Source organism: Carettochelys insculpta, chromosome 13 (genome assembly GCF_033958435.1).
Source record: "Carettochelys insculpta isolate YL-2023 chromosome 13, ASM3395843v1, whole genome shotgun sequence".
NCBI lineage: Eukaryota > Metazoa > Chordata > Testudines > Carettochelyidae > Carettochelys > Carettochelys insculpta.
The window spans coordinates 39,337,871-39,362,803 of NC_134149.1; the positions used below are offsets into that span (position 1 = coordinate 39,337,871).

Sequence of the window (24,933 nt, forward strand, 5' to 3'; positions counted from 1 at the left end):
GCAGCTCATGCACATGTCAAGAGCTATGCTAAGGTTGTGTTCTAGAACAAAGAATTTTGTTGAAAAGTTAGTGGATTTCAGGTTTAATTGCATTTTAAACAGATTCTAAATAAATAATGTGCATGCTGCTAAGCCTTTATATAAGAAAATAGAAAAACTGATCAGGCTAAAAAGATTAATACTTTTTTTTCCTCTTTTACACACTGCAGTGACAATATATTTGTGTGTGTGTGTACACATACACTCTCTCCTGTTTTGAAATGCAGCTGTTTTTGGCACTATGACTCCACTTTGTATCTGTTCAGTTTTTCCCCGTGTTTTAAATGTAGAGCAAAATGTGTGTGTCACAGGGGCATGGTTCCTTTCCCATCTTCTCCCTGCAAAAACTGCACAGACTGCTGTATTTGTGCCCTCACTATATTATTTTATTTTAAGTTCTCTCCACCAGGTCCACCGACAGTCCCCATGCAACCATCTGTTTATAGTGCCAATATCACTTTTGATCCTCTGCCCAGGACATTAGGGGATTATAGATTTCCCTCCCTTGCAGCCTCATGTTATTGATCTCAGCCTTGTTCTGTCTTTCCCCTCACTTCCTTTATGCCTCTTTATCAGCCTTGCTGATGGGATAATTGGCTCGTTAGACCATCTAGCTGGCCAGCCTGACTGTCCCAGGCAATCTTCTCAAATTGAACTAATTAACATCAAAGTGATCAGAATGCGGGCTCACCTGTTTGCATGCCACAGTTTCATAGTGGGGTTTATAAAGTGTATTTCACCAAAGTGTGTATGTGCAATTACTTTTGTTAATGTCTGGTCAGATTTTTTTTTAATTTGTTTGCTTATTTACCAATTTGGTCTTTTTGAAATGCAGCAGGAGGGAGAGTTTCCCTATCCTTGTTAGACTTAAGTCATGCACATTGACTTACTGACTTAAACCCTGTTATTCTGAGTGGAGCATAGATCATCTACAAGTCTCCTCCATATCACTGTCATATCATAAAACTTCTAGCTGACTCCTGGGAGTACCCCAGTTGTTGTCCTTCAGTCTCGGTAGATCTACACATTGTCCGAGGTCTTCCTCTTTTGTTTTTTCTTTGTGGGTTCCATTTGAGAGCTTGACAGACTATGCTGGATGATGGTTTTCTGAGCACGTGGATTAGCCATCTCCACTTTCTTCTCTTGATTTGAACGCCAAGTAGGTCTTGTTGTGCTGTGTTCCAAAGCTCCTCGTTTGTTACAAAGTCTTGCCATTTGATGCAGAGGATGTACTTCAAGCGTCTGTTTATGAATGTCTGTCGCCTGTGATTTGAAGACATCCATACAAGAGCACTCTCTTCACATTTGAAGATCACTAGTTTAAACTAAATCTGTTTTGAAAGGTGTCTATCTAAGCTTCTGTTTATTATTAATAATAATTGAAAACAATTGATAATGCAGGGTAGTTGTGTCAGAGCAGATTCCTTGAATTAATCATCACGGCAGTACATTTAAATTGGAAAAACAGGCTTCTGCTTTCAGCGAACTTAATAAAACCTCACTCTGGTAAGGAAAAAGAATTGTGGCTCACATTTCCATGGAAAATAACCAGAAACCTTACCGTTGTCTTTTTTTTTTGTTTGTTTGTTGTTGAGAAATAATCTTTGAGATTTTTCAATCCAGTGGCTGTTCTAAAAGAAAGTTTGGCTCGATGTAGGGAGCTACCATCTTTAAATCCCTTCTGAATGTTTCCAGGATTCTCGGAACTCACTAAATGTAGCTATAAGGCTGTTCATATGTTCTGACTTTAGGGCCATTTCAAGTTATAAGCTTAAATATGTCACTTGGAGACTAGAATGCAAGTGGCAGTGACATCAGAAATGACTATGTAAGCCTCAAGCTTTTAGCAATAAAACTTCTGTGTATGTAATTCTGTAAGGGCAAACCAAATTGCAGACACAAACAGTGCTTACTTCCCAAGGTGTAAAGTTTTAATTTTATATTTTCAGTGAAGTAATGTCACAAATCAAATACTTGGAAAGGGATTCTACTTCCTCTTGCGCTGTAAATATTTAAAGGACATTTCTGCTTGTTTACTTCTTTAGCTGCAAAACTAGATTTTGGGTTGCCCTTATGACAGTAAAATGAAAACCTCCTTGGTTGGTTAACTATTTGAATTTTTGCTAAGAAGTGAGACCCTTTCTGGGTAATATCAGGGTTCAGTCCATAAGAGAAAAGACCTTGAAGCAAATGTGCAAGTTTCTTCTAATTAAAATGGTCTCTGAAGATGTGGCTTTGGGTTCTGAATGCAGTTTTCATTCAATAATCCAAATGTGGGAAGTCTTCTGTTCTTCACTTTTGCATTCCCTCTTTTGTTCAATCCTGCATAGCTCAGACATTCCTGAGCTACTGGGTTATGGAATGCAAATAAATGTATATGTGATCAGTTTTGATTTATACATACAGAGGAGGTAAATACAACATTGAACTAGGTTTCATTTTGAACAGTATGATTCCATATTCTAATATACTTTCAACCTTATTTCACACCTATTTCCTTATACACAGTATAATCAAAATTCAGCTATGTACTCTAAGTTGAACAAGATATATATCTTTTGTTAGTCTGTATTCTAGCAAAACAAACCGTAAGGCATGTAGCACTTTAAAGACTAGCAAAATAATTGATTAGGTAGTGATCTGTTGTGGGCCAGACCCACTTCCTCAGATCTGGAGAAATATCTGGAGATAGATAGATAGATAGATCTAGACATATATCTAAGTATATCTCCAGATTTGAAGAAGTGGGTCTGGCCCACAAAAAGTCATCACTTAGTAAATTATTTTGTTAGTCTTTAAAGTGCTACATGACTCCTGGTTTGTTTTGTTAGAATACAGACTAACATGGCTACTTCTCTGTTACTATAAGTTGAACAGTGTGTCAGATCTCTTGATAGCTCAGTGATGGAAGATAGCACAGGTATGGAAGATATTGGGAAAAGTACTACTCCTTCTTAGCTGAAGTTTTAACTTATCCTTGGTTTTACAAATAAACAAGCAGTTTTGTAGCTCCTGTGACAGAGTCCTGAGCGGCTCATCTTGGGTCCTGCACTTTGTGGCGGTTATAGTAATGCCTCAGAGGTTCACTGTGTGCCTTTACTCTGCCTCCTGTTTCCCTAGAGGCGCATGAATCATAGTTTATCGAGCCATGCTCATCTTCAGCACGATCAGCAATGAGGGAGACCCCACTTGTGTGCTGGGTCTCCTCCTGCCCCTTCAGAGCTTCCCCCAGGGACCAGTCCCCTCCCACTTGTTCCAGGTTCCAGCCCAGGGGCCCTATGTAACTTCTGCTGGAGGGGCTGTCTCCATCAGCCCTAAATGAAGCAGCTTTCTCTCTAGTCTGCTTCCCCAGACACTTCTCCTAGTACCTTCTCCAGGTCGATGCAGCAAGCCTTTCTTCTTGCACTGTCCTTCGCAGCCCTTCCAGGCCCATTCTGTTTTCTCCTCCCTGCTCCTTACCTGAGGGGAGATCTCTAAAAGAATTCTGCAGGTGCTTAATTAGCCACGGGTGCTGGATTAGCCTGCTGCTGCTGTAGGCTGAATGTTGTTGAGCCTCAGTCCCTGGGAAACATAAAAGTGCAAACCCAACTGCCCACATATTTGTCCTCTGTGAGACTACTGTAGTCTGATGTGGGCTGTGATCTATGACACACCTTAGAGACTAACACATCTATCAGGTCATGAGCTTTTGTGGGTGAGACCCACTTCTTCCAATGCAAAAGTACAGAGTACAACCCAAACAAAATGTTTTTAGTGAAATTTTTGTAAATATGTTGTTTGTGATAACCATCCTATTGATAGGTTAGTGTGACATGCTGGGAATTCACATTCAACAATGAATTCTGAAGTCACTGTTTCTCTTTCTGGAGATGGGTCACTCCCTTACCGCACTTTGTGGATACCACCTGATATACTGGCCTAATATATCAAAACTGAGACCATCTGATCTGGTCTGTATGTGGAAATTCAGGGTTTGCCCAGCACTCAAGTATACACCCTCCTGGAGTGTGACTCCAATACTGTATTGTCTTGTGCTGTACAGAAATTTATACAGTTAAGCTCATGAAATCCAATTCCCACTCACCAGTATGGAGGAAGATAGACACAGCCTTCCCTCCCCAGTTACAAATCGCTCAAATTGATTTATAGAAAATCAAAATAAATATATTAATGACACAGACTGGATTTTGGGTGAGTATAAAGGATACCAAACAGATCAAAGCACAAAGTGAAGACACAAACTAAGCTTAGAAGAAGCTTAAAGAAGCTGGCTGCAAATAGTAATTTCTCATCCCAGCTGTTTTAAGAAAACTGCTTAGGTGTTTCTAGCATTCATCCTTGGCAAAGATTCAGTGAAGAAATAATCAAACCTTGATTATCTCACTCCCCACTCTTAAATGGAATTTACATGAGGTAGGAATCAATTGTTTCCCAATTTGATCCCCATCTCCTCGTAGTGGAAAAATCCTTGCCATCTAAGATGGAATCCAGTACCATGTGACAAGATCACATGACCTTGAGCAGCCAGAAATCAGAGATAATACACAGCATCACAGTAAACTTCCCAGAAAGGTAGGAAATCATATCTTCAAAGTCCTGTTGTTCCCTCTAATATCCCATCCAGGCTGATTACATTCTGTCTGGTGGGCATTCCCCAAGAGCATACACAATTGTAATTGTTACATAGTCAGTGTTTCTAAATTCAGATACAGAAGTGACACATGCACACACATTGCATAATCATTCAGTAATTTATAATCTTTCCAATAATATCTTGCATGACCCATCTTGATATGGGCTAGAGTTTTGCACTGTTGAAAGCCAAGGTAAATTTTTCAGTGTGTGCCGTATTTCTGACTTGGTTTACATATCATAGTACACTGCAGAAGTGGGAAAAGCACCCAAAAAGTTACTTGAGTAAAGGTGCAGCTGCTCTAGGGAGAATGTACTTTAGTACAAGTCACCATTGTCCACCCTGGGAAACTACTTGAGTAAGCATACACACATGGATACTCAGATACCCTGAATTGAACGCAGCTGCACTTTTAATCAAGTAACTTTTGGAGTAATTTTTCTAACTCTGGTAGGCTGACCCTGAGCTGCAGTATATGTGTGCCTGTCTCCCCACAGTCTCTGCTCATGCTTAAAAGTGAAATCTCAGAGATGTATTTAAAGTATTGTCCCATCTTGTTGGATAACATGCTCATCATTTGTTCCAGGCAGAAGGAGGCAAATTAGATAAGCCATCACATAGTCTGTTGAAAAGCATGGTTGTAGCATTGCTGAGTATTTCTTCATTGCAGTGTTAACATGGATGTCCTCAACAGCCCTTGCTGCACCACAGAAGGTATCTAACCCAGGTTTTGAAGGTACTTTATGCCCACTTTAAAAGTCAGAACTGAGGGAATAAATCAGAGCTTTGGGTTTGCTTCTGCCTGGGCTGTCAATCTACCTGTTTTGCAGTGACAGTACAAATTAATTAAGCCTGGGTGCTGTAAACCTTCCAATCTCATGCCATAATTGCACATACTGCAGTGTGCTTTAATCCCACGTCTCTGTGTGTAGCAGTTCAACACAGAAGCTATCTGAGAATTTTTTCTCCCATGCTGGCTGCTACCCAGAAACTAACACCAGTCTTTGGTAAAGAGATAGTATGATATCAGTAAGTCTCAGGAGCCCAGGAAGGACAGAAGGGTTTTTCTTGCAGTGCACTATAAATGAATCCTTAGACTTGTCCAGATAACTACGATGATGACGTATGAGCAGCAGCAGTACTAATGTGGAGCAGTGGTTTGGGGGCATGTAATGTTGCCCCAGGCTCACACATTAGCTGCAAACACCTTTGGGGATGTAATACACTGATAGGCTATAAAGTTTCAGTGCTAATCCCCTTGCAGATAAACTTTGACCTGGGTCAATGTCTCCTACTATCTCTCCCAGGGATAGTCAGTATCTGCTCTCTCAGTAATGCTATGCATTTTTGAAATTCAGGTAATTCTGTGACCTTGACAGTATTGTGCATGTGTTGTTTTTTTTTTCCCACCAAGAGAAATCATAACTTTGAAAGTTCTCCATTTATGCAAACCCTGCAATATCCATAATTCAGAATAGAACTATGACAGTTAAAAATTATATCTGTATATAGGTGCTGATGAAACCACTATGTGGATGAGTTGAGGTAGCTGTCAATTTTACATGATATTTATCATTGTAAAGAGTCAAAAAGGTTGATAGTATAATAGTGATGGTAGACATCTGCCCACTAACAACCCCCCATTTTACAAAGACCTTAGTTAAACCTAAGATTCAGAGACACAGATTTCATGGTCCATTGATATCTTGATAACAAAGGACAATTAAATTTGGAATAGCCTGAATTTCAGATAGTCGGTGTTTGGGAAATTAGGGCTCAGTTTTATAAAGAGAGAACTGGTTTGGTCATTCAGGCAGCCTCATTATTTACTTCTAAAACTGCTGCTGTCTCTATGTGCTCCTCCTTAGTGTAAAGGTAGAAACAGCCACTCTGAATGGTCTGAAATCAAGATTAGGGAGAAAAAATAATCCCACAGCCCAGATAATACAATAATTCGTGAAGAACACTCTTGTTCTATGGTGCTGGAGTCTCAAAGTCACATTAAAAGACTTATGTATGGAATATGACTGTGTATGCCATCAATACCTTGAAAAATTGTAAGCGACTTCATTGAACTTGTGTGTAAACAGATTGACAATTTACTGTCTTGGACCCTGTAAAAATATTTTAAAGTAGATGTGTGCAAAAATGAAACATGAGAGCACAGTGTGAGTTATAAAAAAAACTCTTTTCTTAAAAAACTGGAGAAGTTGTTAAAGAAGAAAATAATCTTTAAAGGAAGATGATGCCATTAAAACTTGAGGATCTGGATTATATGCTGTTCATACATAGATGCCAATCATAAACCTTTCAAATTTCTCAGGTTATTTGACTTCTCAACATATGCTTTAGAAAGTAATTAAACTTTTATGTTGTTAAAAGTGTATATTACTTTGGGTATAATACCTCTCATATTGCCTTGTTTTCTGTCACTTTTGGAATTACATGGCCACAATGTTCGAGGTATATGCCTGTTTGCTAGTGAACATTCCACATGCCTGGTTATTTTTCTGTGTTTTATGAAAATCAACCTTGCAAAGCCATGAATACATTCAGAATAAGGCACCTGGGAGAATGCGGATGCATTTCTTTTGAATACATTACCATTAAAGTATAGACCTTCAGTAATGTGATATTTTCTGAAAATGAAAAAATCTAATTCTAGAAATCTTTTTATAGCTTGCCAGAACTAAGCATAGCTTTGTCACTTTATTAAACTGATCTCAGGCTTATTTAAAGTTATCACAAACAACGAGATTACATGCTATGTATGCAAGGCCTTGCTTTGTTTTGCAGGCTGATGAGATATAGGTTCACTTATCATTCACGCTGACCTAACCTGCTCTCCTTTTAATTAAAAGTTGGTAATACTCACAGAATTATGTTCTGGCAGAAAATGCTGAAAAAAGTGGCTCTCAAGGCATTTTATCATTATGCAAAATGAATTTAGAAAATAGAAATTGAAAACAAGTGCTATTGAGAGGACAAAAACATAAACATTTGCAAGGGAAAATAACCTGGCCATCATACAAGTAATATGTTGTGAGCAAATGTTAAATATATAACAATTTATCTTAGTTTATTATACTATCTCCTTTGTACAAGTAAGCAGTCCATATATTTATTCTCACACACACACACCCCGACCATGATCACACAAACAAGCAAAAGCTCTTTAATCCTTTCACTTTTGAAATTTAGCTATTAGCAGCTCCTCCGAGTGTATTATGGGACAAGAAGTGTAGAGGAAAAGTATAGCACTGTAAAAGTGCATGAGGAATGAAGATGGACAAAATATAATTATGCAAGTAGAATTTGCCAAGGATATGAAATTAGGTTCCTGGCAATGTTTCTGGGATCTGTAATGACTGTAAGCTCTTCAGTCGTTGGTTTTGTTTTATTCTTCTATCTTATTTTTTGTAATGCTGTAAATCTTTAGGGTTATATGTAAACATCTTAAGGCATTTTCCATCCTTGCCTTAAGGAAGTTAGACAAACAGGGACAAATTATGGAACAAAATTCTGGAAAATAAGGGTGTAAGGCTGGAGGGGGAAATAATTCATTGGGGGGCACTCCAAGAATTTGGTGAGTGGTCCTGGGCTGCACCCTTCTATGACATTAATAGGTAAGGGACAAAGACTCTAGGATGGAGTTCGGGTGAATGAGGAGGTTGTGAGCTGGGGCAAGAAATTGTGGTGTAGATTCTGGGAGGGACAAGGGTGCAGAGGGTTAGGATTGCATGGAGCAGGGTGCAGGGGAGGAGGAGAAGCTGGGGTGCCAGCGGCTAGGCTCTGAACGGGAGGTATGCAGTTCCCACTCAGCAGCCCGGCAAGTCCCTTGGGCAAGCTCCCTGCCTTCCATGCTCCCACACACGGCTCAGAGCAGTCAGCTGCAGGGGCTAGGTACTTCTCTGAATGCTGCTGTTCAGCAGGTGGGTGAGGTTTCTTGCACTAACTCTGACCCCAGAACAATCTCACAGCACCCATTGGCCAGTTTCCAGCCAAGGAAGAGCGTCTTCTATCTCATAGAGCTGGAGGAGACCTCCAGAGATCATTGAGTCCAGTCCCCTCCACTCACAGCAGAAACAATCACCATCCCTGACAGTTTTTTGTTTTTTTTTTTATATCCAACCTGGCCCAGAACCTTCAAGGGCCACCTCAAGGCTTGCACTCACAACCCTGGGTTTACAAGGCCAAAGCTCTAACCGCTGAACTATCCCTCTTCCCCTGATGGGAGTGATGGGGGGGGGTGGTTTTGCATGCTAAACCTCCCCACAGCATTCACGGAAGTATTGGCTTCTCTGAGCAGCATGTGGGGATGGGACAGGCAGGGAGCCTTTCCAAGCTTCCTACTGATGGGCCACAGGCCTGATTCTGCCTACCCTTGGTATAAGGCACACTGGCAAAGAGAAAAACATAGTAACAGAGAGGAAGCCGTGCTAGTCTATACACTATCAAAACAAAGAGCAGTCAAGTAGCGCTTTAAAGACTAGCAAAATAGTTTATTAGGTGAGCTTTTGTGGGACAGACCCACTTCTTCAGACCATAGCCAGACCAGAACAGACTCAATATTTAAGACAGAGAACCAAAAACAGTAAGCAAGGAGGACAAATCAGAAAAAGATAATCAAGGTGAGCAAATCAGAGAGTGGAGGGGTGGCGGGGGGAAGCTCAAGAGTTAGATTGAGCCAAGTATGCAGACGAGCCCCTATAGTGACTCAGAAAGTTCCCATCATGATTTAAACCATGTGTTAATGTGCCAAATTTGAATATAAAAGCCAGCTCGGCTGCTTCTCTTTCCAGAACGGTGCGATAATTCCTCTTCAGTAACACACATACCTTTAGGTCATTGACAGAATGCCCCATTCCATTAAAATGTTGACTAACTGGTTTGTGGATCTGGAGTGTTTTGATGTCTGTTTTGTGCCCATTGACCCTATGTCTAAGGGAGTTAGAAGTCTGTCCAATATACAAAGCATAACATAGGCAATACTTAGAAAAGAGAGAGATTACAGTGAATGATTGGAACAGAGATTCACTTCCATGGCAAATAAAAAAGGAGATTTCAAACTCCAAAATCAGTTTAGGAGCAAGAGAAAAAAAGATTACAAAGAAAACTGTTTCCTAGTCTCAACTTTCATGGTCACTGTAACTCCAGCTATACTAAGAGAAGAAAAATTTGTCAACTGTAATCTACATCCTGAGGACATAAGCTATAAATGGGAAAGCAAATAGTTTTCTGTTAAATACAGGTGGGCTTATCTACAATTTAGCATATGAGATTTATCAGCAAATAGATAAAAGAACACCATAGCCATGTCTACACGTGCATGCTACTTCGAAGTAGCGGCACTAACTTCGAAATACCGCCCGTCACGGCTACACGTGTCAGGCACTATTTCGAAGTTAACTTCGACGTTAGGCGGCGAGACGTCGAAGCCACTAACCCCATGAGGGGATAGGAATAGCGCCCTACTTCGACGTTCAATGTCGAAGTAGGGACCGTGTAGTCGTTGCGCGTCCCGCAACGTCAAAATTGCGGGGTCCTCCATGGCAGCCATCAGCTGAGGGGTTGAGAGACGCTCTCTCCAGCCCCTCAGCTCAATGGTGGCCGTGTAGAGCGGCCCTTTAAAGGTCCCGTCCTCCTCCTTTCCTGTGCAGGAAGCTGAGGGAACGTGCAGGCAGCAGCTCAGACACGCGGCCAGCCGGCACGTCCCTCAGCAGCCACAGGAGGCACAGGACCTTTAATGGCCGCCCGGCAGCACCCCCAGGGGACCCCCCCCCCCCAAGGGGAGCCAGGGCAGCCAGCCCAGCCAGGCTGGCAGCCAGGCCGGCAAGCGGCAGCGGGGCCCCTCCTGGACGGAGGCCGAGCTGCGGGACCTGCTGGGGCTCTGGAGCGAGGAGGAGGTGCTCCAGGTAATGGGGAGCAAGAGGCGGAACGCGGATGCGTTCGCTCGGCTGGCCGCCCGGGGTCACCCTGCCTGCACTTCTGATCACGTCAGGAGTAAGGTGAAGGAGCTGCAGCAGGGTTACGCCCGGGCCTGGGATGCGGCCAGCCGATCTGGGGCCACCCCCGTCACTTGCCCCTTTTACAGGGAGCTCAGGGACATCCTGGGCCCCCGGCACACCTCCTCCCCTCTGGCCACCCTTGATACTTCGGCCGACGAGCCCCAGCAGGCCCTTCAGCCGGAGTCCGCCCCAGAGGTAAGCCCCGCACCCCGGTGGCCCCCCCCGGAGCCCACCCCCAGGTCATCGCAGCAGGAGAAGGAGGAGGAGGGGGGCTCCTCCTCCACAGAATCTGGGCTGCAGATCCTCCTCCTGCCATCCCGGAGCAGCAGCCGGGCCTCCGCCCCCCGGGGATCTCCGGACCGTGGGAGTGGACTGACAGGTATGTACCCCCCTCTGGTGTACACCCCTGGGCTTGAGGGGCGGGGGTAATAGATATGTGTCCAGGGCCCCCCACATCCTCACATGGCCATGGCCCCAAAGACAGCAGGGCCATGTCCCCGACAGCAGTTCATCAGCCCCTGCCCCCCCCGACCCCGCACGACAGTGCCATGCCCCATCCCCGGGGCAGGGGGGAGCGGAACCTCGAGGGGCCCCTGGGAGGAGGGGGTGGGACACCCCGCAGCAGCAGCAGCATGTGAGGGAGTGGGGGGAGTGCAAAAGGGAGACTCAGGCTAGATATGAGCAACAAGAGCCGAATAGCTCCCAGGGGCAAAGGATGATCCTGGGGCTACAGCTGGCAGGTGACACCTCTGCCCTGAACACAGAGGAGGGAGGAGCCGAGCTGGCTTTGAATCGGGGGGGGCGGGGGCCGCAGGTAGAGGCTAGGGGAAGGGAGAGCTGGAAGGCAGCCAGCCTGAGGAGGGGGAAAGCTACACCCCAGAGGGGCACCCCTTGGGGTCTTCTCCCCAGGACGGGTTGGAAGGACTGTCTCTTCTGACAGCTGGTGCTGTCACTCCTGGGAGAAACTGGGCATCTGTGGCCTAAGAAACCTCTCCTGCTGTCAGACCCTGCGGAGTGAAGTGAGAGTCGCTCCCAGCAGGGGACGGGGTGCAGTGCAGGGGGACCCCTGAACCCCATCCATCACAGCAGCATGTCCTGGGGACGGGGCTGGGGAACCTGCAGCACAGGGCTGGGGGGACAAAGGCCACGGCTCAGGGCCCACACTAACGCCTGTCTCCATTCTTCTTCCCCGCTTCCTCTCCTGTGTCCCGTAGCTGCACCATCGGAAGGACCGGAAGAGAGCGCCGGCGAGGCATCAGTGGTCCCGGAGACCCCTCCGGGGCCATCGCTCCAGGCAAGCCCCTCGGCCGAGGACTGACCGGCCCCACGGCGGGCTAGATGGCCGACCCCGCACCGCCAACGGTGACGGACCCCCAGCTGCTGGCCATCCACCGTCGGCAGCTGGAGGTCATGGAGCAGCACCTGCGGGTGGACGAACGCCACCTGCACCTGCAGGAGCGGGCACTGGCCTGGCGCCAAGAGGCATGGGGGGCCTACATGGAGACTTTCAACCGCCTGGTGGACTACCTGGCCCCCCATGCCGCACCGGCCGCCGCAGCGCCCGACCTGCCTGCTCCACCCACCGCACCACCAGCTGCTCCGCACGTCGCCGTCCTGTCCGCCGTCGCCCCGCCACCCACCGCCGAGGGCCGGAGCGCCGAGGGACCCCTGGAGCCACCTGAGACTCGCCAGGCATATTTTCCGGTCTGCCCCACCCCCAGCCAGCCCCGGGCAGGGTTGAGGCCGCGGCGGGGCTCCTGGCCGCCCACGCCCAGCGCCGGACTTTAGGGGCAAGGGGCCCGGGACGTGGCCCCCCCCTTGTATATAGTTGTGACTTATTAATTTGTGCCCCCCGTTTGCCCCGTCCCCCCCATGTAAATAGTTCTCCCCTTTATCATCCCTGGTTTTCTTTTTATTAGTGAACAAACTTTTTTATTACTATTGTTTTATTTGTACACATTACTTTGGTTACACACGTTGTATATAGTTTGTTCTTGTTTTATTTATAGTTAAAAAAAAAAACGTTCTAAAAGAAAAAGCAGTTTAAGTTCAGCCACAAGTGTGTGCTGTCGTTTGTCCAGAAAAGTCGGGGGTGGGGTACGGTTGGGTGCTCCATGGTGTGGGCGTTGGGGCAGGGAGTGTTGTGGAGGAAGGGGTGGGCAGTGAGGGGCCTGGCAGAGTTCACCCCGCGGCCTCATCATCGAAGTGGGCCCGCAGGTCCTCCCGGACCCAGGTCCCTTCGGGGTCCACCTGCCGACTGGGGGCAGCGGGTGGCTGCACGTCGGCCCTGCCAGCCTCCACAGCCCAGCCCTGGAAAAAGGCCTCCCCCTTGCTCTCCACCAAATTGTGCAGGGCGCAGCAGGCACCCACAATCAGGGGGATGTTGTTGGGGCCCGCATCCAGGCGGGTCAGGAGACATCTCCAGCGTCCTTTCAGGCGGCCAAATGAGCACTCCACCACCTGGCGCGCGTGGTTCAGGCGCTGGTTGAAGCGCTCCTGGCTAGTGGAGAGATGGCCCGTGTACGGGTGCATGAGCCAGGGCCAGCGCGGGTATGCCACATGATGACGCAGAGGGGCATGGTGGTGTCCCCCAGAGGGATCTCCCGCTGGGGGATGTAGGTCCCCGCCTCCAGGCGGCGGCACAGGCCCGAGTTCCGGAAAACCCGGGCGTCGTGGGTGCTGCCAGGCCAGCCCACATAAATGTCCTGGAAATGGCCCCGGCTGTCCACCAAGGCCTGGAGGACCACAGAATGGTAGCCCTTGCGATTGATGTAGCGTTCTCCACTGTGATGCGGGGCGTGGATGGGGATGTGAGTCCCATCCAGAGCCCCGAAGCAATTGGGGAAGCCCAGGGTGGCAAAGGCCGCGATGGTGGCATCTGTGTCCCCCAGCCTCACGAGCCTGTGCAGGAGCATGGCATTGATGGCACGCACAACCTGCAGGGAAAGCACATGGGAGAGCACCAATGAGGGGTGAGCAGGGTGTGCGTGGCCCTGCCTTGCCCTGCCCTGCCCTCCTCTGCCCGGGCCCCCCTCCCCTGCCCTGCCCTCCCCCCGTGGGTCCTCTTACCTCCATGAGGACAGCCCCGACGGTGGCCTTGCCAACACCAAACTGCTGTCCCACGGATCGGTAGCTGTCTGGAGTGGCCAGCTTCCAGACAGCGATGCCGACCCGTTTCTCCACAGGGAGGGCACGCCGCATGGCAGTGTCCTGGTGCCTGAGTGCGGGGGTGAGCCACTGGCACAGCTCCATAAATGTCTGTCGGCTCATCCTGAAGTTCCTGAGCCAGCGGTCGTCATCCCACTCCTCAAGCACCAGCCGCTCCCACCAGTCGGTGCTGGTGGGGTAGCTCCACAGCCGCCGGCGTGTGAGGCGGGGGGGGTGGGGCGGGATGCTGCAGGGTTGGGGGTTGAGCCCTGCTGCCCTGGGGGTAGCTCCTCCTCCGGTGTAGCAAGGAGGTGCTCAGCTGCCTCCCGCATGGCATGGATCAGGGCGAGCCTTGTTCCTGCCGGGAGGGCTGGGTGGACCTCTGGTGGCTGCTGCTGCTGCTGCTGCTGCTGGGAGTCCATGCCTGCGTCGCCCGGGGTCTGTGTGCCTATGGCTCCTCAGACCGCGTGCTGTGCAGGCTGTGTGTGTCTGGGAGGGGCCCTTTAAGGGAGCGGTTAGCTGTTGCCCCGGAAGTGCTAGTCCGCCCTGTGACCCTGTCTGCAGCTGTGCCTGGCATCCCTATTTCGATGTGTGCTACTTTGGCGTGTAGACGTTCCCTCGCAGCACCTATTTCGATGTTGTGCTGCGCAACGTCGAAGTTGAACATCGACGTTGACAGCCCTGGAGGACGTGTAGACGTTATTCATTGAAATAGCCTATTTCGATGTTGCTACATCGAAATAAGCTATTTCGATGTAGGCTTCACGTGCAGACGTAGCCTATGGGGGCTAAATCTTAGCTGACGAACACCTGGTCCAAACTGAGAGCAAAATCAAGAAAATAATCTTATTCTTCATGTTATCTCACTTTTTTATGAGAACTTGAAATCAATATTTGACGAGAGAGGCTTCCATTGATAATTGAGAGAAAGGATTCACAAAAGCGTGAAGAATTGTAGGTATACTGTGGAAAATGTGCTAAATAAACATACTCAGTTTTGTAAGGCCTGTGGATTTTTCACCTTTACAACACATCCATCCAGGTCAATTTAGCAATATACGGACTAGGCTAAAATATATTGCTTTTCTAAGTTGTAGAATCCTAGCTTCTACAAATACGTCAGACATATCCACAAATAATGCACGTTCCACCTGTTCCAATAAATTGTCAGAAAAAAGGAAAATACTTTAATCCCTTTGCTCTGTCTCAGCACTGAATTAAATGTCAGATTCAGTTAGTTATTCATGTAAGTTTAAGAATCCTGGTGTGCTTGATGAGCACAACTTTTGATCTATATTAATTTCTTGTGCTGTTCTCATCCAAATGGTGATAACCTACAAACGACTATCACACATCTAGTGGAACAGAATGTTTTGGATCTCTACACTTGCTGTGTGTCATAGCTGTGGACTGGAGAATGTGACATTAGGAAGATATTTAAAATATTCAAACAGTAGGTTGGTGGTTAAACATACCAAGAGAGAGATCCCTTACCAGTAACAAAACATTCACGTAAAGGCTTTTTAAAAAATTAGTCCTTATGTTATATTTCTCTTGATTTCAACATGTAAAAAAAGGAAGATTTATGTAGCTGTATGAACAGCAGTTTGTTCACTATTCATATAATCAGCATAAAAGCACAATTAAATAGATATTAAATTTTAAATGTAAACATTATCCAAATCAAATCAGGATACAATATTATCTTTTCATTCCCACTACAATCATTAAGGAACAAAATACAAGGAACAACAGTCTAAGTTTGAGAACAGATTATCTGGCATTAGAATGCTAAAGACCATTCTATATGTTTAAACACATGGAGAGAGAGAGGTGGTTACTTTTATTTGTTTCCATCTGATATATTTCACTCTCTGTCATACTGATTTATGTTAGCTGCAGCTTTAGGTCACCAGTTAGTTGGACAATAATGTTATGGATTGATTATAATGTTTCAGATTCAGTTGTTGTTCTAAGAAAAGTTAAGGTGCCACACATCATATTTAGTCTAACGAACAAGCAGCTGTGCTTCCTATTTAAGAAAGAGTGTGTGTGTGTGTGTGTGTGTGTGTGTGTGTGTGAGAGAGAGAGAGAGAGAGAGAGAGAGAGATAGTGAATAATATTCACATTTGTTGAAGATGGCATTAGAAAAAGTTTACTGAATGGAAAATTTCAGCTTTCTTTTCCATTATGAGTTCAAAAATCACAAAGCACACTGTATGTTGTCTATAAAATATCTGATGACATAAGTTGGTAAGAACAATGGGTTTGGTAACCCATTAGTTTCTTCTCCTACCCAAATTCATCCTTTTCCAATGCATAAATACCAAACTTCCTTGAACATTTTTCGGTTAGTTCTACTCTCTGAAAGCAAGTTTAATTTTTCAGGTGACAACTATGGTTTAAGGTTTTTCTTGGCCTTAGCCTGTATTCATAACAGATTTTTTCCATTTTTGTGATGGACCGTTTAAAAATTGTGTTATCAGTCCTATGGCTGAGTCATTTTTATGAATCTCTTCTGTCTGTATTCTGCTTCACAGTCCTATCCAACTTCATTAATTATTTTTCGTTCTGATCATAGCATTATGTGCTCCCAGAAAATGTTTGCTCAATATCTGATTGCTCTCAAACTGTGGCTTAGTCGCTTACCAGTTCTTTTATAAATGTGCTTCCTTCAGTGATACGCTGTGGAATTTTGTACATTTTAATGGCTCAGAATCTATTTACACATGTACCTTACTTTCAACATGTTGACCGCAGTAAGGTAACTCAGGTGCTTAAAGTTATCCATGTCCATAAGGAACTTCCTGAATCAGGGCCTATATTTGTTAAAAGTAAAATTGAACTTCCCTGAAGCTATATTCATTCTAAGAATTACTCTCTGGCTTCCTGTAATTTACACTATTCAGATTAATCTATTAATTTGTCCCAGGATCAAAATTATATCTGTAGCTATCAATCTGTTATTTTATTTTATTGACTAGGACAAGATCAGCAAAGATGCATTCCAAAATACTTTCTTCCATCATGGTAGCAGAGAGCTCTCTATGGATATCTATCATAATCTTTTCTATAAGAACAACAGGAAATCCTGTGGCACCTTATAGACTAACAGATATTTTGGAGCATAAGCTTTCGTGGGCAAAGATCCTCTTCATCAGATGCACGAGTGTGGGGGGGTGGTTTCAGAGGGGTATTTAAAGAGTCGGGTCCCAGTGAAAGGGAGGGCCAGAGCTGACAAGGTCTATTCCGTCAGGGTGGAAAAGGTCTAAAATAAAATAAAAAAAAAAAAAGCCTTTTCCACCCTGACGGAATAGACTTTGTCAGCTCTGGCCCTCCCTTTTACTGGGACCCCACTCTTTAAATACCCCTCTGAAACCATCCCCCCATGCGTCTGATGAAGCGGGTCTTTGCCCATGAAAGCTTATGCTCCAAAATATCTGTTAGTCTATAAGGAGCCAAAGGACTTCTTGTTGTTCTCGAAGATACAAACTAACATGGCTACCTCTCTGATACTTATACTCTTTTCTATAGACTCCCTTTTCAGAGAGAGGGGATATGTATGGTGGTGTGATTTTTAACAGCACTGATTTTTAAGATTACAGTATTTTTCATTTGGCAAGTAAATCATTAGTGGTTCAGCAGTTCTATTTGGCTGTTGGGCCATATGAGCTGAGTTTCTGAACACTCCAGGTTATCCACTCTGCCCTGTGTTAAAGCCAAGCAATGTTGTTAAAGGATCAATCATCGTGACCTAATTGTGTACTAGTATAATGTTACCTACCTATTTTTGTCAGAATAGTATATAAAGCTGTGCATGTGAGAACTATAAATTACATATTATTTATTGGATAATCAGTTCCTACTGCAGAACTGATGCGACCACTCAGAAGTTATGAAACAGATGACACAAATTTCAGCAGTTTAGGAAAACAAATGGAATGTGTCTGTTGGAACAAATTTGCCAGCGACGGTGTGCATGATCTGTGTGGGTCAGAGGCATTTAAACATTATAACCTATTTTTAATAACATGTAACAAGCAGAGCACTATTGGATTTTAATGTTAGGTCCTTATATTGTTTAACTATAATTTAAGTATTAGTTGTTAATACTGTATGGTAAATTTAATGACATCCTCTGTTAGTGGATGGCATCAGCTCATGGAAGGGTGTTGTTGATTTTGAAATTATCACTTCTGTTTGAGGGCATGTGCAATTTGAATTATAAATTGTAATTAATCTCTTCAAAGCTCAAAATGTTTACTCAGTTTACCTGTGCCCCAAGTAAGTGCAGACATATAAAACCTCCTAGTTACTCATATTAATTTCTTTTGCTAAGAAACAAATATGTGTTTAAACTGTTAGAAAGCATTACTGACCAAAATGACAGGCTTTGATCTGTCTTGGTTTGGGCATAGCAACACTGAAGTGCCTTCCTTGAGCAGGAAGTTCTCGGTCTTTAATTTCCCCTTCAGTCTGACTACACAGAGGCATTTTGACCCCAAAGGAGATTACACGGACCTACAGATCTCCAATTATTATAGTTTTTGTGTTGTTTGCCATAATGCTACATACATTTGAGCTAACGTATGATATGCATGCCCTTTTTTATAGTAGGGCTGTCATGATAAAATCATTGCATACAGATAAGTCCGCTGCAATAAACTTTTTATTTGGGTTCTTGAAGTTGGGTTTCTCATAAAAATTACTGCAGCCAAATTTTGAAATACATTGTTTTTTATTAAACTTTGGCTAAAAAAACTCTGAGTATAAAATCTGCAAACAGTAAATGTGGCCCAGGAATCAGAACTCCTGTTCTGAACAGCCCCAAGCTTTACACAACTTGTGATGTTTATCTAAATTTAGCACACCTACATCTGGGCTTCTTCAACATATCAATAAACAATGACATTTGCAAAGTGGTTTTGTCTCTAGCATTAATGGGATAAAACACAGGGCAGTGATGTGGTTAAATAAGGCTGCAAGTTTATTAGCTTTAAATAACCAATTAGAATTAGAAAGGGACAGAATACTCCCAGGTTACCTAGTAGGTACGAGTACTAACCAGTTGAGTCTTCCAGTTCTGGGCCTCACAGAGCAGTATTTGGGCTATTAGGGGAACAGACATGAAGTGACTTGGAGGTATAAACCTCAACTCATATCATACTATTACCGTAACTGGCTTGCTGTAAAAGTTAGGCTACGTCTTTGCCTGGGCTTGAAATACACCAGTAGCCATATTGGCCTCTCTGACTTAGTTGGTGAAAGGAAATAAAAGAAATTGAGTGTGCTATGTTGGCCAGTTTTGCATTGTCATATACATTATTTTCTATCCCAAAATAAATTTTCCAAAAGCATTCTCTTTTATAGCAGTCTGACACCAGACAAATGCAGCGTGACACAAAACCAAAGAAAATGAGGGCATACTAAGTATCTTAGTTGGGGGAAAAAAAGTTTTGATCTTGTAAATAGTAGGAGGTAAAAAAAAACTAATGGAAACAAGTCAGTTCATAGTTTTTATGAGAGTCAGTAAATTGAGGTAATCTGTAGACTTCTGGTTAGGGCACTTTCCCAATTTTTGCATTACTGTGATCCAAGCATTTTTAAGTGCATATCTGCAGCATCCGCTCAAGGCTGGGTCTACACAAGCACCTTCCTTTCGAAAGGGGCATGTTAATGAGCGGGTTTGAAAGATGCTAATGAGGCACTGCGATGAATATGCAGCACCTCATTAGCATAATGGCGGCCATGGTGATTCAAAAGTGCAGCTTTTCGAATTGTGTGCCGCCTGTGGAGATGGGACCTTCCAAAAGGACCCCCCCCTACCTTTGAATCACTGTGGCGTCAATTATGCTAATTAGACACTGCATATTCATTGCAGTGCCTCATTAGCATCTTTCAAACCCACTGATTAACATGCCCCTTTCAAAAGGAAGGGGCTTGTGTAGACCCAGCCCAAGTGAGTACAGCACAGCTCTTTCGTGTGTACTGCTGTTGACATCACAGACATTCAAATTGCAGGTCCATATATACATGCTCTGTCTTCATTGGCCAGGACTGATGACAAGCCTCACAACAAGAAACCACAGACCCCAGTTTCCAGCTCCTCCCAGCATTATGCGGTGCCTGCCTGGAAAGAAGTATCCCACACAAGTTCTCTAATACCCCCTTCTCTCCTGGTGCCAGCACTCCCACAAGAGAGAATGGGTGAACTAAATAGCTGCTACCTCATTTCTTGAGGCCAGGTCAGACTCCTACCCTATTAATATTTTTGCCCTCTGGGCAGCAAGGAGTCTGTATGTTCTTGGGTACATGTTAATGCTTATTTTTATTTCATATTACATACTTGTACTAGAAAGTGGTTTGTCAACCTTATTAAACTTGAGATTTTCCTGTTACAAGTTGCTGTGCCTTAGCAGCTGATGTAGAACAAATTAAGTATATGACCAAAGATCTTGTTTATTCATTTATTTATCTGAAGCTGCTGGGGAGGTCTGAAATTGCATTCATCTCTTTTAGATGAAGACCAGCCTAAAGTAGAGCTTCCTATCCAACTCCTTGTTAGTCACTTTGGAATTTTTTTGTTCAGATAAAATTTAATTAAGATATGATCCCAACTCAAGTTCTGCTTCTGCAAATCTAAAATCTGATTGACAGATTGTACAAAAACACAGCCTCTTTGCTCCATGTGTCGTTTTACACAGTTATTTACTTCAATAACATTTTTTTTTATGAAATATCTGCTATAGTATCAAAAGGTAGAAGAGTGACACCCACTGCAAAGTAGTGGGAATTTGTATAAAAATGTGTAAGGTGTTAAAGGAGTATATAGCTTCTGTACTTTATTATTTTATTTGGAAACTTTCTGAAAAATTTTCCAGAATGCATATTAATAACCAGCATGATGCTAATTTTTTGGACATAAGGTCCATAGTAAACCAACTAAATGTACAGTAAAAGTAGCTATATTCAGTCCATGTTTGAAATTTGTTCTCTATATTTTTACTTCCATTTCTTGATAAACATTTGAGGCTAAATCTTTGCTCTTATAGCTTATTCTCATTTTACTTTCTCTTAAGTCTTTATCTTTTGAACATAAACTCAGGTGGGAAAAATATCTAACAAAATCATGTAAACAAAAACAATCACTTCCCCTCCACAAATACTTAAGATCAGATTCTGTATTAAGTGCCCTAAGGAGTCAGTCCATCAACATGAAGAGTTAAAGATTTACAAGGATAAAATGATAGCAGAAACTGACCTGCTCTTTTAGAGGCTTCTTTTAGTTGCTTTTCTGCTATGGTTGCTATGTTGCCTTCCATGTCTCGCCACGCACAACTCACATGTTTTCCACACCTATTGAATGCTAAATGTTTTCTATTTCATTGATTTACAGTTTCAATTTACCATTTAACTTACACTGTTAGTCGTCCATAAAGGGCCGCTTTGGGATTGCCATGTTCTCACTTTGCATCTAAATATCACTCAATTAATGTACATGTAGTAATGAATCCAAGTGAGGAAATGTGTAGTGAAAGAGTGCTATAAAATTAATGAGAGGGCGGGGGGGAGGTAACAGAGTTGAATGTATTTTCTGAATGTGTCTTTCAACATCCTGTATTTTCTCCATGATTCACAGACAAGAAATATTTACTAAGATACAAGTATTTCATGTAAACTAATTGTCATCTTACAGTCCAGTCAGGTACTTAATGTTGAGTTGACAGCAAAACATCCCAGACATGCTCATAAAATGTCAACATTGCCTTACTCTACCTGTTCACTGAGACTAGCCTGCTTTTGAGATTTAGATCTTAACATATATACATGAACAGAACAAGAGATTTGGTTCATTGATGCAGTTACAGCTTTTGGCAATCCTTGACCTGTATTTCTTGTATTATTAAATGCCACTGTGAACCCTTAATAACAGAGCCAATTGAAACCTGAAGAAAGTTAAACACGCAAATGAATAATAGAAAGAAAGAATTTAATCATTTTTTCACCAACCTCCCATAATGGGCCAGGGTGCAGGCAATGTAAGGCCTAATGTCTTGCCTCCCTGAATATGAAGAAATGGGAGCAAGAAAGAAATGGCAGTCTATGTCCTGAGTTCAGATATCTGTCTAGCAGTGAAAATTGTTTCTGTTTTTGTTTCTTTTCAAACCTGGCTATGTGAAAGACCGAGGAGAACCCATGTGAAATTAGTGGGCATTCATTATAAATGGATTAAGTAAATGTTTGCTTTGTAGACCTCTGAGTTAGAAGCAGACCATTTAAAATGTTTTCAGTATTAACAAAATCGGTATGTAACTTCCAGTCACTGTGCTTTATCAGATTTCTCCATGTGCATTTATTCATTTAAATAAAGTCACCAGATTCTGGCTCAGGAATGTCTTATAAAATGATTAACCATCAAGTAGAAGTCACTGATCAACAGTTGTTTGTTTGCATACTGAACATATAATCAATAATAACCAGGATAAGGTCTTTAAATTGGAAGAGCAGTGAGGTTATCAGTATTCCTTAATAAAGAATGATAAGCAAACTAGTCAGGGGTCTGTATGAAAGTGGCAGCAATCATTATGTTATAATATATATGTATTTAATGTGGAGGTTTTATGTACATCTGATGTCAGTTTTGTTTTTTTTTTCCTGCAGTCTCACTTTAATTGCATTGAGATTAATTTTACTTTCTCTCCTGTTCACAGAGGGTGATGAGACAGGAGTGATGGATAATCTGCTCGAGGCACTGCAGTCAGGGGCAGCCTTCAGGGATCGCAGGAAACGAACACCAAGAAATCAGGGTTAGTAATACATTTTCTAGTAGATTGTGATTATGGATTGCGAGTGGATAAAAATCTAGTGTTCAAACTCAAAGGGGAAAAAAGAGTCTTGCTAAGGCTTTTAAGAGCTTTCATTGAAAGTTTATCTTTCACATCTGGTGTGAAATCTCAGCAGGTTATATCTCTCTGATCACAATTTTCAACTTTTGTAATTGTATCTTCAGATAATTGCAGACTCTGCAAAAAACTAGGACAAGAGTTCCCACTATTTAATGTGGCACTTATATTTATTTTATTTATGTGTATATTTTAATATGATTTATATATAATATAATTATTTTTTTGTTGTTAACGACCCTAAGAAAGTCACAGTAACTTCTTATACTAGTGGACTGATGCTTGTGACTGCTAAAGAGCCATACTCAGGTTCATGCCTGTTGGGCTAGAATCTGTAACCTTTATGAGGAGTCAAATTCCGTTTATTATTTCAGCTGTTTCATTCTGTTTATATGTTAAAATTTGGTAGGGATGGTCTGAATGCCTGTCATCCCAACAGGTATTGTCTATGAAGTGACTCAAGGAATCATGGAACAAGTCCACATAGGCTCACCCAAAGAACTTTTCAACCACATAAAATATATAAATTGATCCTACTTTGAAGCTATCTCTTATTAAAGTTTATGGCAACATATATTGTACTTTGTAATTTTCCAATTTTAACGTCTTACGACAAAGAGTATTTTAATAAGCAGATCGTTTAAAATGACTTCTTTACACAGGGCAAAATCAAGCCCTGAGAAGTCAGATCCATGCAGAGGGTTTGGAAGAGTGACATTGCTGGCAAAGTGGGTAATTACATCTTACCACACCACAAAAGAGCAAAGTGAGCCCTCCCCCACCCACCACTGCCATTACATCTGATCTTGTCATGAAATCCATGGTAATGGACTTCTTGGGACTTATGTTTGCATCCTTATGCGATATATAACTCTTGGGACTATGTGAGTGCAAAAATGCATTTTACCTTAAATCCAGTGGTGGCTGAAAATATTGCCATTTTTTCCACATGCTGTTCTTTACTGCCACATAGGACAGGATTTTATCTATAGACTTCAAAGCCCCCCCTACTCTTCTCTGTCCACTTTCACTCTAACCTATCACGGCAAAACCATTCATTGTCATTTTAATCTCAGCATAGTCTCCATGCAGCTGAGTTAATAAGGCACAGTGTGCCACTTTATTCTGTTCAATAGCAGTAAAAGTGATGGAATGTAGTTTTGATTTATTATTGTGTAGACTTTGTCATAGACCTAATCTTAAAAAAAAAGTGAAATATTTGGTGTACATGCTGTTCTCAATCTGTGCTACATTTTCAAAACCATCCTTCCATCTGAGCAATATTTCTAGTCTCCCAATTAAAAGAAATAATATGAGCATGCCTGAGTAATTAATCTGTTTTTGAAATAGAAACAGGACAAAATATGTTTGCTGTTATCTGTGATGTGAAAGGTTATATATACAATGTGGTGCAAGTCTGTAGCAGATTTGGTCAGAGTAGGCAGTCTTAACGTCTGCCATTTTTTTAACTTTTTTTTCTTTCATCTTTAACTGTAAGAAGTAAACATAGAAATCTAGAATAATTCTGCTGTCAGTGGCAAAAATTAATCTATTAAATCCCCCCCTTCGGTAGTCTGTTGAAAATCAAGGGAATCATTCATTTTATCTTTTATTGAACCTTTTGTCTCACAACCTGGCTACTTACATGAACAAAGAATGTTCATAAGTGTGTACGGTATTTTTCTAATGGCACAGCAGTGGGATAGTGCTTTAGATAAGGGTCCATTCCAAACTGCTGTCCTCAGTCTCTCAGCACTTCCTCCAAAATATTTGCCTGTGGCTGAATTCGTGATGCATCATTATTTTTCGTTTTTCTTAAAAAATCTGTGTGTCAGATGTGGAGCAGACATGCAATAATTTTATGAATTCTGCTGTGTAATAGTTTAGTGAACATGGTATGTGACCTGGTCAGTGAGTTCAAGTTATTGTATAGTGGGGGTGATGGAATGTTTATTGTATACTTATATTCACTGAATTCAGCTGGTTGGGTGTATGACCTTGACATAGTGGCTTCTTGGGTACAAACATGGAAGAATATGCTGCTAGAATCATAGACATTAGCAGCTTCAGTAGTGCTGTCTTCTCTCTAATAAGTTGGAAGACTTATTTTGTCAGAGTTTGGCTCCTGGAAATGAAAAGAATTCTAAAGTGTTACAGGCCTTCTCAGAGGGAAAAGGGAGGGTGTTCCCCTGGTCAGAAACTG

The 24,933-nt window shown here is 43.0% G+C and overlaps 1 protein-coding gene across 4 annotated transcripts in view; it reads left to right on the forward strand.

The window, feature by feature from the left end:
- The window catches only part of DIAPH2 (diaphanous related formin 2), an 829,633-nt gene that overhangs the window by 642,056 nt on the left and 162,644 nt on the right, over window positions 1-24,933 (forward strand). For 2 of the 4 annotated variants that reach the window (XM_075008060.1, XM_075008061.1), the window contains 2 exons: window positions 22,539-22,634; window positions 23,170-23,335. In XM_075008060.1, the coding sequence (XP_074864161.1) occupies window positions 22,539-22,634; window positions 23,170-23,261 (188 nt within the window). In that variant the 3' untranslated portion in view covers window positions 23,262-23,335. Of the gene's footprint in view, window positions 1-22,538; window positions 22,635-23,169; window positions 23,340-24,933 lie in introns of those variants that run through there. The other 2 variants (XM_075008063.1, XM_075008062.1) reach the window with 2 other exon arrangements.